This window comes from Leptopilina boulardi, unplaced genomic scaffold, assembly GCF_019393585.1.
Source record: "Leptopilina boulardi isolate dan_hultmark-lab unplaced genomic scaffold, ZJU_Lbou_2.1 LbouV2_51, whole genome shotgun sequence".
Classification (NCBI taxonomy): domain Eukaryota; kingdom Metazoa; phylum Arthropoda; class Insecta; order Hymenoptera; family Figitidae; genus Leptopilina; species Leptopilina boulardi.
In genome coordinates, this window is record NW_026137996.1 from 2,279,957 (window position 1) to 2,296,623 (window position 16,667).

The following is a 16,667-nucleotide window of genomic DNA, read 5'->3' on the forward strand; positions in this document are numbered from 1 at the left end:
TTTCAAACTTTTGGCTGTAGGCTTCCTGTTTTTTTTTTTTTATTTTTTTTTATTGTAAGTCCAGTAACCTCGATTCTTTTTTATTTTTTCAATCGAACTGTTGAGTCTCGTGCTGCTTATATATATATATATATATATATACTATTTGTAAGCTGAGCAATTATTTTTAAAAAATTGTCTTGGCTCCATTCCGAGTCACTTTGGATTTTCTCTTTTTTTATTTCATTTGCGAGAAATCGTTCCGTTTAAAACAAAAGTATCTTTGTTTAATATACCTATAATATGAGTTATGCGTATAGCGATTTCTCTTTTGTCAAATTTTGACACGCAAAAAAATATAAGTGGAAATTGTTAAAAATATTTCTCTCCAAATTATGGACTATTTCTTTTTTTTCTAAATTTTTGAGAATTTATCTATATATTTTGTCCTTTTTTTGAATTATACGATTTTCTCTATGTTTAAAAATAGATTTACCCTTAAAAATACAAAGAGCTTTTAATGAGTCTTTTTTTTTATTAAAAGGTCAGGTATTAAAGGTCTTACAAAATGTTTCCTAAAATTGTTAAAATTTTACTTCTTTCTTTTTTAATTTATTTCTAAATTTACTAAAAAAAAGAAAAAAAAAATTCCAAGCAAACGTTTATATTGATCGATTATATTCTAGAGTCTAGACTTTATCAGATTAAAACACCTGTGTAAATCTTATCCTTGAGTTATGTAAATAAAATTAATAAAAACTTCAAGATCATAATTTTAATTCCGGATTTTTTCATTATATTATTTTATTAACTATGATTCGACTCTCTCTCTCTCTCTTTATATATATATATATATATATATATATATATATAAATAAAAAAAACTATTCTATAAAGATTCTCCAAAAATTTATACGTTTTTTTTTTTTGCTCTTAACTTTATAAAAAAAAATATTTTTCTTTATAAAATTTTCAAGAGCGCCAAACTCTTGAAGAGATCATCGACATGACGTGACCAAATGCACGTTAAAAACTGGTTTCTCAGGATATTACCTAATTTTCAATTTTTTTTTTTGTTACTTTTATTACTCGCTACTGTATAGAAATTCGTGTCAGTATATTTGAAACATAAATTAAGAAACAAATTTTTTTTAACTAAATTTATTGAGAAAAAAAAGTACGTAAAATAATTGTGCGTTTTTATGTTAAATTGTGATAAATTTAATACATTATTTTGAATTAAAGTTAAAGTAGACAAAAAAAGAAGAGCAGATGTATTCTTGAATTTTTCTTAAAGAAAGTTTTTTTTTTCGAATTTTCAGTCGTGGTCAATAAATTGCGTGTCAGGACATATTTTGCTCTTCAACATCTGTTCTTGAGTAATGATATTTTCTACCGGAAGTTAGTTGTCCTCTTCTCAACTTCCTTTATGTAAAATTTATTAACTCTCCATACATTTACTTTATTAAATTTTATTTGATTTTTTACTTATTATTTTTCTTCTTTATTATAAATTTGAAAAAATATTTAAAAAGAATATTATAAGTCATGAAAAAATTATCTTTTCGACAATTTTTTTTTTTATTAATAAATGTTGGAAGATTCACTCGTGATGAGTTTTAAAATTGAGCTATACTTATCTCTTCTATGTATTTAAAGATTTTACATATGACAAAATTGATTTACACTTTATAGTATATATGCTTTGTCATCATGAATGTATATTTCTATCAAGATAGGCACTATAAATTTTCTTTTTAAACCAAATTTTAAAATATAGAATAATAAGAATTTTGTAATAAAAAAAAAAGAAAAAGTAATTTTTTTTTTTCTTAAATGACCGCGTGTGTTTTAATCGCGAGAAGAAAATACTATTTCTGAAACAAGAAATTATCACAATTCTTCTGAATACGTATATATAGAGATCACTATAGCTTCTTCTTATCACTTATAAATGAGATTAACATTCTGTCGATGTGTAAACCTGGAAAAGGATGAAAATAACGTGAGATTTACGCGATAAATGTATAGACATTTATACTTGACGATAAAGAGTGACGTCACAAAATACCTGTATGCAATATCTTCTTCTCAGAAGATTGATCTCTCTTGAAAAACTTGTCGATTGACCACTTAGTGGAATTAGAACAAAAATTCCAAACAAATTATATATTATAGTGATAACTTTGTGTTATACAAAGTCAGTCAATTTTTGTTCTTTTTTTTTTTTAAAGCAAAAGACTTTTTTTTTCTTTGAAGCAAGACATTACAATTTTTTATAATTTTAATTTTAGCAATTTTTAATAATTTTTTATTACATAATTTTTTTTACTACATAATTTTGATTAAATCAATTTTTTTTTGGTTGTATTATTACATAATTTTTCTGACATTGCACTTTATTATTCCAATTTCCATTCCCTATTTTGTCATTTTTTTTACTTTCTCCTTTTCTCTTCCCTAATTTCCATATGTACTTTCGTCTTTTTAATTTTTGATTCACACTTCCTATTTTTTTCTATACATCTTTTTGGATTTATTCATTTTCAAAATTCAGTTATATGATTGATAAAAAAAATGGTTTTTTAAAACAAATCTTCATTAAAATTTTTCGTATAACAAATGTTCAAATATTTCATTTTTTATGTATATAACGTTAATTCAATGATTTTTATAAAAATTATAATCAGATTAATATATAGCTGCGTACTATATGATTTGTAATCTTTTGCGAAGAATGGAAATCCCCTTTTTAAAATCTCTATTTCATGACACGCGAATAAAATGATAAATGTGCAAATTTTATAATTAAACAAATGAGTGGTCACATTTGAATGTTGGTGTTTTTTCGTATAATTTTTTTTTTTTTGTATATTTTTTTGTATTTTTTTGTTTTTTATATTTTTTTGTTTTTTTTATATTTTTTGTAAATGAAGAATTTTGAAGACAAAAAAAGCTTTAACTAAATATTCAAATGTGTTTACTTAAAGCGTATTAACATTATCAGACACGGAGTTTAAAGATATCAAGATTTCTATCCGTAAATCGTAATTTTTCACTTTATTACCTGTGTGAAGAGTAAAAAGACATTTGCATTGTTCTATTCGCATATTTTAAAATTTATCTACGCTATTTTAGTTTAAAAAAAAACAATATAATAACACAGTAAAAACAAAGTCTTAAACCGTTTACACCTTAAATTAAGCCCATATATTTTGCATAAGTCTGTCCTTTTTTAATTGGTCTGACTCCGTTTACACCTTAAATTCAGCCTCAAAAATAGGCTGAAATCAAGATTTCTTTTTTAGTGTGAAATAGTTTCGCAAATGAAATAATTGAAAAAGTATATAAACATATTTTATATAAAGTTAAATAAATAATACACTAGGTTATTGCGTTTTGTTTTTTAATTAATTTAAATTATTGTAGTCCATGAATCATAGTACAATTCATAAATTAAATCGAATTACGTATCGCAATTTTATAGAATTTTCCGTGAAATTTTGCAGAAAAATATTTTTTGCGTCAATTTTTATTTTAATATTCATGTTCAATATTAAAACAATATTGAACAAAATAGACATATCTTGTTTTTTTGTTGTTTTGTTTTTGTTGTAATACTTATCTTAAATTACTATTAAATTTCTATTTAATTTATTATTATCGGATTTATAATTGATAAATCAATTTTTAAATTAAATATATATAATTATTGTTGCAATATTTCTAACAAATGTGGGCTTTTTTTTGTATACGTAATAAAAATATAAAAATATTTAAAGACGTTTATATATAGATATATATGAAAGATAAATGTGACAGATAAAATATAAAAACAGAAACACGTATAGAAATGTGCGTGCTTATTTTTGCGAATGAACAATGTTAGTCACGTGCACGATTCACTTTCACTGGCGGTACTTTTGATTTTTAGATATATATACCACTCCTTTATAAAATGATTTAATTTCCCCGCGACATTTTAATTTACCCTAAAAACCCATTTTGATAAGAAAATAAAAAAAGAAGTCTGATCAGATAATGAAAATTAATATATATTTCTAACATTTTTTTTACAATGTTTTTTTAGAATTTTAACACTGATTTGTGAAAATTAGTATATTTTTTTTAAAAATTATTATATATCTATAGTTGATGTAAAAAAAAAAATAGTTACGAAATTATACATAATTTTTGGTTTAGAAGAAAGTTATTAACATACTAATATAAACTTATTATAACACATGTGAATGGTGATGACGAACTTTCTCGCGTGTGCATAATATTATATTATATACGTAAATTTCACGTAATAAACATTTTTTGTAGATTTTTGAAATTTTTTTAAAAAAATTTTCAACAGTTTAATATAGGAAAAATATTATTTTTCCACTATATTTAAGTGCAAAATTACTATCCATTATCAAAAATTCATTAACCCAATTTCTAAGATGATTTTTAATATATATTTTTGAATTATATCTTTATGTACCTAATAGATAAAACGTTATCATTTTCTGTATAGACATTTTTTCATCTCAAATTTCTGCGCTGACATCTTAATTTAAAGATGTTTTACATTTTTTTGTTTTTATTTCTTACAGTTTTGTACAAATTTAAGTTCTTATCAGTATCGTTATTAGATGTATATACGCGGTTATTAATTTCAATTGTATATATACGTATAAAACCAGATAAGGTAGATATATTAATTTCCCATTTAAACGTGTGTAAAAATAGGTATACATCTGTTTGTGTTTGCAAATTGAATTTGCAAATTCGTTTACATGTTTGAATAATTTGATAAATCATATATAATCCATTTTTTTTTTTTTTTTTGAAGACGTTTGATAAGATATTGTTTTACACAAAGAGTATTTTTGTACACAAATATGCAAAAAAATCAGTTCGGTTCAATCAGGAAATATTTTTGTTTTTTATACCAAAAAATTGATTCTCATTTATAAATGAACTTAATAAAAAAATTTTAAATCAATAATAAGAAGGAAAAAAAACTAGAAACAATTTGAATTAATTAACAAAAATTTTTAATGTGGTTTTATCAGTTAAAATTTGATTGAATTGGAAATATCGAAAAAAATAATTTTTCGTTAATGTCAAAATTATATTTGCAAATGATTTTACGTATTATATGATTTATGAATGTCAAATATTTGCTATACTTCAGTATCAGTCTTGAAAAGAAAAAACATTGTTATCATATCATATTATATCAAATAAATCAGCATCAGAGAAAAGAAAATGATCATTAGAGGTGGGAATAATTATTGAACACGGAAATGGCCGTAGAAATAAATATATATATATATATATATATATATATCAATCAATTGCAATTATTGATCAAAAAGAAAATTATTGAAATATTTATATTTTTTCTCATTTTATTGATTTTTTTTTTATCATTTAAATCGCAATTTTTTTATGTAATATAATTTATAATACGTATTGTATAAAGAAATTATTTAAATTAAATTTTTAATTTCCATTTTACGTCGAAACGACGTCATTTAATATATTAATAAACTGTGAACGATAAATATACTTTAAAAGTTAAAGATTGTCATCTATTAACAAGTGTTTCGTCACAAATGTGACGTCACGTTTTTCGTCGATATCGTTTTACAAAATTTGCATCTTTGTCCCTCTTGATTTAACAAATTTTATTCTATTTTTGACTTTTTTAAGTGACGTAGCATATATTGCAGACAGATACGAAAAATTATTATATTATAATATTTTTCAATATACTTTAGAAATTATTTTAGAAAAATAATTTAGAAATAATAAATTGAAAAAATATTTATTTAAATATACATATTTATTAAAATTATTAATTAATTTTTTTATAGTTTAAATAATTTTTTCTTTTTTTGAAAAAAGAAAATCGACTTTATTTTTTTATGGAAATTGTTATTCGTTGGAAATTCATTTAACTTGAATGATTTTATAAGAAAAGTGAATGATCGTAATTTACTAAAAGACAATTTAATCGTATATGTAGGTACTTGTTTCACTCAATAAATAAATTTGTCTCGATTGATTAGTGTTTATTGGATGACAAATAAATTACATAGTCTTCTTTTGTTTCATAGAAAACAATATATATATAAATGTTGTAAAGATTTTCAAATTGTGCAATTAGTCACACATTCCGCGCATGTTTTTGCACATTAAATAATACATAAACAATCACAAAAAGCAATAATGTGCGTAGAAAATTTTGACTTTCTAAATAAACGACTTGAAGAAGAATCCTAGTTAATAAATCGTTTTTTATGATTGATGAATCATTCATCATCATTATTATTATTTTTTTTTTTACTTTAAATTTTTTGTGTTTACAAAAAATTTTTCTGTAAAAAAAAAAGAAATAATAGTTTTTTTTTATTTTTAAAAGTGATTTACGATTTTTAGTTGTCCAAATAAGTGATAATTATGATAAATATTTTTATTTATATATATATATTTTTTTTTACAATTTGAATGTGCAAAAAACATGCAAATAAATTCTTATGACTTTTCATAGGAAATTCGTTTTTCTGAAGAATAAAAAAAATTATATTCAGAGATTTGTCTGGGATATTTTTTTTTTTTTTTTAAAGAAAAAATCAAAGTCAAAATATCGGCAAGAAGCCAAAATCTGAACCAAGTTCGTGGCCTTTCTTCTGTTATTTCCTAGAAATCTTCTCTGACGCTTACAACTTTTGCCAAATGCGCTGTGCTCACACACAAATTTAAATATTTTAAAATATAATAATAATAATTGATTTCTGTTTTTGAAAAATAGATTTATTTTTAAAATATTTCTTTTTCTCCAGAGTGGAATTTTTTTTTCAATTCCATTATAGAATTTTTATAATTGTGAAAATTTTATGAAAAATGTTCTAATTAAATATTTAGAATGCAGAATTATAAGAATAGTAAAACGCTGAAATTCACCGCCCGGGGGGTTATGAAAAAATATCTAGAAATAAAATTCAAAGTTGCAAAGAAGCTGTTTTAGACGAGTAAATTTAAATCTGATATATACCATTATGAATCTCTATTCGTGTTATATGTTCGTAACACTCTTTTTATGTCAGACTTTTTGACGTTGAAATATTATATTTGTTATATTGTTGTATATCCTTGATTCTGATTCCTCATTCGTATATATATATTAAGTGTGTGACTCAATAATCTTCCATCCCCTATGAAAAAAATTGTGTTTCTGTAGATTGTTAAGTCAAATTAAAATCCATTAGAAAATATAAAAAAAAAAATTCAATATTTTTCATTATAAAAATGTCTTAAAACAATTTTGTTAATTTTTTTTTTAAATTCAATTTAAATAATTAATTTTACTAACAAATTTAAATATTATTTTCTGTCGGATAATTATTTCTTAAAATGATTTTTTTTTTTATAAACAAATATTTTTAAGACTAACTCATTGACTTTTTCACTTCAAACATTGAAAAATCATTTTTCGTTGAAATATAAAGAAACTCGATCTCATTCAACTAACGAGAAAATGATTTTTCCTATTATTCGATTAATTATTCCTCTTTTATTCTTATTATTCTGTTTTTTTTTTCTTGTCATAAATCTTTCGCGATTTTATATTTTAAAATGAATTATTCATCCTATAATTATTATTCAGATATATATATATATTTATATTTGTAATCTGTAATTATTATACAAAAAAATAAAAACAATGAAAGAATTGGAAAATTAGATAAAATAATTTAAAAATGAGAAAAAATTAAAAGTCAATGACATTCATGTATGTGAAATTATTATACTTTTGTATTTTTTTTTTATATTATGCATTATTTATATCGAATATGGAAAACATTAATCCTTGTAACCGTTGTTTAAAAAATACAATCATCAGGGCTCAGATTTCTTCTAATAAGTTCGCATAAAATGTCTCATTATTAAGATTCTCATATTTTCTCATTTATGTATATATATATACAATATATAAAACTAAAAGGTCATATTTAATACACAATTAAATATATACTTTTTCACTTCCTCATTTAGGCTTATTTCCGTCATGTAAATTATTTTTTAATTACCACAACCATATCTGATTAAGATCTCCTTTTTTTTCAATATAAGAAAATCGCAAAATATAAATTTTAGATGACAATCTTCATAATAATGAATGAGGAAAATATATATTTTTTTTAATTTCACACTTATTGCAAACTATTGTTAAAATTTATAAGAATTATTATTTTCCTTTAGAATATTAAAAACCCTTATGAAAATTCCTTATAAGAAAATAATGTTAAAGCTGAAATGTTTTTTGTATAATATTTTCGCGATTATAGGTAATTTATTATAAGAAATTCATTATAAAATTTTTTTTTCTCAAATAATTATAAAAATATAATTATTAGAGACTTTGTAATGAAATCATTACAATTTTATAATTATGAAAATGTAATTATAGAAAATAAAATTTTTCACGTGCAAAAATTAAAATATTATAAAATTAAAATTATAAAAATTTAATTACAGAAATTAATTAATTTTCTATTTTACTCATAACTATATATAGTTATCAGTAAAATACAAAATTACAAAACAATATATAGTTATCAGTAAAATAGAAAATTAATTAATTTCTGTAATTAAATTTTTATAATTTTAATTTTATAATATTTTAATTTTTGCACGTGAAAAATTTTATTTTCTATAATTACATTTTCATAATTATAAAATTGTAATGATTTCATTACAGAGTCTCTAATAATTATATTTTTATAATTATTTGAGAAATAAATTTTATAATGAATTTCTTATAATAAATTACCTATAATCGCGAAAATATTATACAAAAAACATTATACTGAAAACATTTCAGCTTTAACATTATTTTTTTAAAAAGAATTTTCATAAGGGAAATTTTTTGAAAAATAATTAATTATAATTAGAGCTCAATAGAATCAAAACATTGGGTAATTATTTTAATATGCAAATATTTAATTAAAGTTAATTAAAAGCAAATTTGAAGAGGGTTTTTTTTTTCTTTTTTTTTGTTTCCGGTTTTATCGCGTGGTGTAATATTTACATCGTCGCAGTTGAACGGACGTTATGATTAATACAAAGTCGACAAGACCCCAAAGTATAACATTGGCATCCAGATGATGAATCATTATGTCATCTTTTGTATGCACGATGAACGCACTTATTCCGTATGTGATCATCCGGCTTAACATAATATATATATAGTCACGTGTTTTACCTCTCTATTTCATATCAGGTTGGCAATTATTTGGAACAAGAAAAAAAACCGAGTTTTCCATTTTTTTACACATAATTATTTTACGTCAATTTTAATGTTATAAATATCTATATTTAATTTCTTGATAACACATATGACATTGTGCTATTTAAAATTTTTATTTATATTAAAAATTTATGATAATTATTTAATATTCAATTCTTTGAAATAATAATTATTATTTTAAATAGATTTTATAAAAGAGAATTTTTTTTTTGTGTTACAGGTGAGTTTCTGTTCTTGTTACCTTTTTTTTGTACGTATATCTATAATCATCCGCATCTGGGTAAGAAACAAAATATTTTTTTTTTATATTTAAAAGAATAATTAAAGTGTAAACAGAGAAAATTAAAAGGCATTAAAATAAGCTGCAACGCTTATTATTTTAATTCAATTTTGCTTATTTTAATCCATTTTGATATTAAAATAAGCAAAATTAGATTAAAATAATAAGCGTTGCAGCTTATTTTAATACATTATAATTTTCTGTGAATTGATTAGAAAATGTTTTTCTATGTACGTATTTAATATTTTTTGAACGTACAAAAAATATTTTCTCTGTAAAAAATTCGTATATATTTATAGAGAAAAGAATTTAATTTTCGTTTTTAGTTATATACAGTCGAACTTGGATAAGTGAGACAAGTCTCAAGTTATTCAGGTTCTACTGTAATGTTCTTTTTAGATAATATTTTTTATTATATCAAATATAATTAGGTATGACATTAATATATCCCGAATAGTTATAATTAAAAAATATAATTAATACCCTTGTGAATATTTATTTATATTTTTATCTCTAAATCAATATTGATTACAGAGCTTGTAATAGTTAAAAAGTTTTCCTTTAATGACAAGTAAACATTTCCAGCTGAATAAAATATTGCAAGAAACGGCAAAGAATCCATGGAATGTACGTATTGATAAGAAATTGCGTATGGATTAGTGTCGGTTTATCTTAAAACATTAGAATTTAATATAAATATATATTTTTTTTTTGTTTCACTCTCTAAATCTGAATTAGTAAAAATGTTTACTAATTTGAATTAGTGACTTACTTTTTGCTTCTGAATCAGTAATATTTTATTAATTATTAGTAACGTTTACTAAAAATTAGTAAAATTTAACTAATTCTAAAGCAAAAAGTGAGTCACTAATTTAAATTAGTAAACATTTTTACTAATTCAGATTTAGAGAGCAAATAAAAAACATTTTGTTTTGGCGCGAATTTTTAAATTAATCAATCAGAAATAAATAAGATAATTGCACAAATAATTTGAAATTAATATAACATTAAGGGGAATAAAATAAAAATTATATAATAAAGACTAATTTTCGAAATTCTAAAAATTTTATTAAGTACAATAAATTTTTAGAGTTAGAGAATATAAAATCTTTGTTCAACGATAGAATTTTAAAGCGCGCAGTATTCAAACAATTTGGTATAACACTTGACAATCCGAATACCCATAATAATCTCACAGGTATGTATATATGTATTGCCCTTAAACTCAACTGTATAAAGGGTCTTATACAAATATACCTGCGTACATATTTAATGCCATCGAATTAGTATTTGTGTACCTACAATTTTTTGGATATAAGTATTAGTTAGTTTTAAAATTTGAAAATGGCATTTATTTTTCTGTCTTGCATTTAGTTTCCTCATTTTGAAAATTTCATTCACAATATTAGGAACTATGAAAATTTTGTATTTGTTGGAAATTGACTAGAGTTGAGGAAAAACCCAAAAAGGTATCTTTACCTTTAATCTCACTTGTTTTGTATTGAAAATATGTTCTTTGATGAGGGAATTTACACAGTTAAGAGTGTCATAAATAATTAAATGATTATTAAAATGTCACACCATTTTCGAAAATATTTTCTAATCGCTATATTATACAACAATAAGAAGAAGATGATTTTTTCATGAGACTATTTTTCGATAGTAAAAATAATAATTAGTTCTTTCTTTTGATACTTTTTGTTATAATAATTATTGCTGTATTTGCAATTAATGAAAATTTTATTTCTCTATTTTCAAACGAGGTTTTCTCCCCAAAAACCGCAGAGCTTAGACATTTAGACCAAGAGTACAGAAATTTGGTACTAAAATGTATTTCCACGTGTTTTTTTTTTGTTCGTTTAATGATTGAATAATAGAATTAAAAATCTGAGGAAATTTTTTTTTTATCGCTTTTTATAATAATTTATTATTTTTATCTATTTTTTTCCTTATACAGGATTATTGATTAAAAATTCTGATTTCTTCTTTTGAAAAAGTTAAGAATATGGCAAAATTAGTTAATTATAAAATGGTAATGAACAGAAAACAGCATTAATTGAGAATTAAGTGTAATAATTATTGTCATCTTCAGGGTTAATTTAGTTCATCACGCTTCCTTTGACTTCAAGTAGAGGCTACTTTACTTTTAATTCTGTTCGATAAAAATTTGTTAATTTTCAACAAAAGCAGCTTTTTTTAATGCTTTCTACACTAAATAATTTGCTTTTTTTTATTCATTAAATATTAATTTGATTTAGAAAAATTTTCTTCATTGATAATATAATTTTTTTTTTTATTAAAAATTTACTAATTAGTGACGGTGTTTGTAAATCACAGTGAAATAATAATTTTTTTGGTTGAAATATGATAATTTGACGTCATTAAAAATAGAATAACTGTTACTTGAAAGGGAATGTAATAAAAATATTTGATAAGATTAATAATGAAGGTTAATGTTAGCTGAAATTTTTTTTAATGATTTTTAAATTACTCTTTTTATTTTCCAAAATTAATTGTTTGAAAAAAAAACAAAATTTCCAAAAGTGTGCGTTTCAGTAAATAAATATTTTTTTAATATTTGCAAACTCGAATATTGCAATTTTTTTTTTTTTTTTGAAAGAAATTTCTCAAAAAAAAAAACCATCTGCTACTGTCCCGCTTATTACTGTATCATTACAAAATACATGATTGTGAGTCGCGAGCCTTTATAATTGATAAAGATCTAATCATTAAGTTGACGTGTTTGGTTGACAGAAGAGGAACCTTCAGACAATATCTTCAGTGTTCATTGAGCTACTCACATCTGGAGGCGTCAATTGAGTTTTAGGCCCAACCCTCATTTTACCATCAACAACCATTCCCAGAGATCGCAGGTTATATTTTACTTTCTTCAAAGAAAGCCCTTCTCGATCCCAAAAGCAAAGGCAGGCAGTAGTTTAGTTTACTTTAAAAGGTGCTATTGGTTAGTTCGAAACTTTGGAGCAAAATTTGTGTTTTCTTTTTTTCAAAAATTAAAAATTTTCTTCAAAACGTAAACAACAAATGTATCAGTGCAATAAAAATTTATCAATTAGAAATTTATCTTCAATGTGGACAAATTGTCATTTACATTTAGTGGAAATTTATTGGAATTCGTGACCCACCGCTTGTAATAAATTTTTGAAAAAAATCATTTCGAAAATTTACAATTGCATTTTGTTGGCAGAAAATCTTGATAAGTGATTAAATATTAGTTATATCATCTGTGATTGTAATTAATTGTGACAGTGCAATTTTTTGTGATATTATTCGTTTTTTTAGTGATTTTGCACGTGCTTCTTTAATTTTGTTTTTGCTTTCTAATTTAAACATCATTGATAGTACAACGTGCAATTCAACAATGTGGAAAGCTATTGAAAATTCTGCTAAAATTGGTATGTAATTAAAAAAAAAAAAACTACAAATTTATATTTTCATTTTTTTAATAGTTACAATTTTGTTTTTTATCAATAAAACTAAATTTATTTGTCTAGAAAGTTTTATTTGAATTTTTGAATTTTATCAAAAAAAAAAAATTATTGTTTAAAATTTTCTAAAATCAAAAAATTGAACCCTCTTTTATAGTAAACAAATGTTTTCATTGACAATATCAAAAAATAAAAATTATACCTATATTTTGAAATAAATCGAAGGATGTTATTAAATATCAATGCGCGGAAGATAAGTTGTCAGTAATAAAGCATTCCTGCGTCACATGTACACGTGAGTGCATTTGATAATGATTGTTTATTGCATGTGGTTTATGAAAAAAAAAAAAATTTTTTCTTTTTTTTTTTGTTATAAACGTCAAAAATTTAAAATTATATTAATTTTCAGAGAAACAGTATAAATATTATATTGTTCAATAATAAAAATTAAGTATTTTGCATAAAATTAAATATTTTAGCCATGAATTTAAAATTTTTTTTTTCGTCATATTAAATATTTTATTAATAAAAATGTAATTTCATAAAAATTTTAATATTCCTCGTAAAATTAAATATGTTACAAATTTGTGCATAGTATAATAAATTTTTTGTAACAATATTAAAAAAAAATTGAAAACTATTGTTGATAATGTGATGCTCTTTTTCTTATTACTTTTACGTAACTTTACATTTCTATGTAATATGACAGTAAAACTTTTTTTTTTCTGCTACATCGAGAAAAAAGATTTCTTTGACAAATTTTTCTTCGATTCAAAAGAAAATTTATTTGTTTCAAACAAATTATCTTTGATTAAACAAAAAAAATTATCTTCGTTTCAAAGAAATTTGTTATTTAATTCAAATAAATGTTTCTTTGACCCTATATACCAATGTTAGAATTTCTTCGATTTAATGCACAAATTTCTTTCATTCAAAGAAAATTTTTTTTGAATCAAAGAAATTTTCTATAAATAAAAGAAAGAAAATAATTAAAATAATCTTTTTGTTTCAAAGAAAATTTTATTTTGAGTAAAAGAAAACAAGTCAAAGAAACTGGTTTCTTTAAATCAAAGAAATCTTATTTTCTCTGAGTGTAGTTTTCTTTATATTTTTTTTTAAGAATTGTGAAATTTGGTTTTTTCTTTTTTTTTTTAATTATGATTTCTTTTACGCTTCTCTGATTATATAAAAATCATATAATAATAATTTTAGTATTATTATCATAATTTACAATGCTTATAAAATTTAGGTACATTGAACTGGGGTTTCAGTTTTCTTTATCTTAATACAGGTTTATGTAAATATATGTTCTGATATAATAATTTTTATGAAGCATATTGCTCTTGAACTTGTTTTCCAAATGAGAAATTAATTTTTTTGAAATTCTCTTCCATTTATTATATAGTTTTATTTATACTTTGAATCATCATTAGATTCAGATACTTCCTGTATTGTAATTTTTTAATATATATATTAGTTAACTGTCAATATATACATATAATAGAATCGCAAGTTCACTTGTGGCAAGTGTTATAAATTAGAAAAGAGAAATCTGATTTTTTTTAAGTTACTTGAGAATTTAATTAAAAGAAATATCATTCGCCGATTCTGTGGTTTTCACTGCCTTATAGGTTGTGATGTTTTGCGAGAAATTAAGTGCAATATTCATTAACAGAATAGAACTTAATAGTTTTAGAAAGGAAAACGTTTAAATTATAATTACTCTAATATATTGTATATTTATTTGATAATTTCAAATATTTTTTATACATATTTTTTTTTAAAACTATTTAATATTTTATTATAAATCACAGTTCATTCATTACTGTCAGAGTATGTATTGTAAATTTTAATTTAATTAAATTAAAAAATTCACGCATATGTAAAAAAAAAAATTTTCATTTTAAACGTTTTCAGGATCATTAAATTCTTTCGTGCTTCCTGTTTGTTATTGAAAGGCAGAGCGGAAGTGTAAAATTAAATAATTCTTTCCATGTCATTTTTCCGGTAATTATTGCAAGCATATATATCATATAATTTTGTATTTTTTTGGAGTCAATTTCTTTTATATATGGCAAACTCTTTTGGAAATTTCAATATAAATAATTAATTTATTACCTGCCAATAATTTCAATATGTTTTCTTTATAGGAATATTAACATTGATTTTATTTGACGGAAAGCGTTTTAAGTTTAGGTAAAGCCATAAAACATATTAAAGAGTTACCGTATGTAAATTATTTATAGGATTATCGATTGGATTCAGTTTTATTGCATAATATATATGTTACCTTTTTAAAAACATTGGATATATGTCCAATGGATATCGATATGTAAATATTAATTTAAAGAATATAAAATAATAATTATAATAATAATAATAAGAACTTTATTTATAATTTTGAATTCTGATTGTTTAATTTTGAAATTGGCGCTAAAATCCAGTCGAATATTATTTTTTGAACATGAGAAATTTTGCAGATTTAAAAATTTAGTTATGAAAATTCGATTCGAATTTTTAAAAATGAAATTGTCATTTACGATAAGTATTTATGAATATAATCATAAAATTTATAGATATGAATAGAGGGAGATAAGAATTTTCTAAATGAATACCTGAAATAAAAGTATTTTTAATTAGCAAACAATAGTAATTTTCTAAAAAAAAAAATTTCAAAGAATTACCAACCCATCAGTTATCTTTTTTAAAACAATTATTTTCAATGTAATGCAATTTGAAAAACCAATAGTGTATAATTTATAAAAAGTTCAACAAAATATTATTGATCAGATGATTGATCTAATTATGCACATTGTTCGTATTTTTTTTTTTTTTTTATCTAATCTCGAAATCTTCCTTCCTATCAAAGATTTTTAATGATTGCAATAAAGCATTCTGATGTTGTTACTGAAAATTTCCATTTATTTGTATATAAACAATTTTCTAAAAACATTCACTGAAAAATGGGTTTGGTATTGACAACAAAAAGTTTGGTTGCGGTATTTAAGCAACCAAAATGTTTTTGTTGAATCAACAAAATTTTAATTGTCTCCAAAATTTATTTGACACAACCAAAATTTGCAAAAAAGGATTTTTGTTGTCCTAACTAAAGTTTAATTGGGACAACCAAAATTTTGTTGATTCAACAAAAAAATTTTGGTTGCTTAATATTGCTTAATACCAACTAAACGTTTGGTTGTTAATACCAAATCTTTTTTTCAGTGTTCCTTAAAATTTTGTATTTTCATTTAAATAATTAATTACTTGATTATTGATTACTATAATTGAAGTAAATATTTATTATTTTCATTTATATAAATTTTGTTTTATATTCAAAATGCATTTACGTAATTTAGAAAAAAGGGAGTATTATATAATTTGTAAAATTATCAGAATTGTTTTTTCTCTATATTAAACAAAGTGCAAAGTTTCAAACTTGTATCTAGATAATTTTGGTAGAACATATATGGAATTTATGTGCCTGTGGCTAAAATTTCAAACCTCAATACTGTTTTTTTTTTTTTCCCTTTCGCCATAATTATGCTGACAGGTTATGTAAAGAAGGAAGGGGTGTGTCCTTTTTATTACTGATTTACTGAAATTGCAAATTAAAATTTTTCTTGCTAAAAAAAACAAGTACAATATTGAAAAA

General features: G+C 22.1%; 1 protein-coding gene across 6 annotated transcripts in view; it reads left to right on the forward strand.

Moving 5' to 3' along the window:
- Positions 1–16,667, forward strand: part of LOC127289921 (uncharacterized) — a 115,130-nt gene that overhangs the window by 46,205 nt on the left and 52,258 nt on the right. For 2 of the 6 annotated variants that reach the window (XM_051318204.1, XM_051318205.1), the window contains exon 1: positions 12,829–12,982. The exons of the other annotated variants lie outside the window; for them this stretch is intronic. In XM_051318204.1, the coding sequence (XP_051174161.1) occupies positions 12,949–12,982 (34 nt within the window). In that variant the 5' untranslated portion in view covers positions 12,829–12,948. Of the gene's footprint in view, positions 1–12,828; positions 12,983–16,667 lie in introns of those variants that run through there. 6 annotated transcript variants of the gene reach the window in all.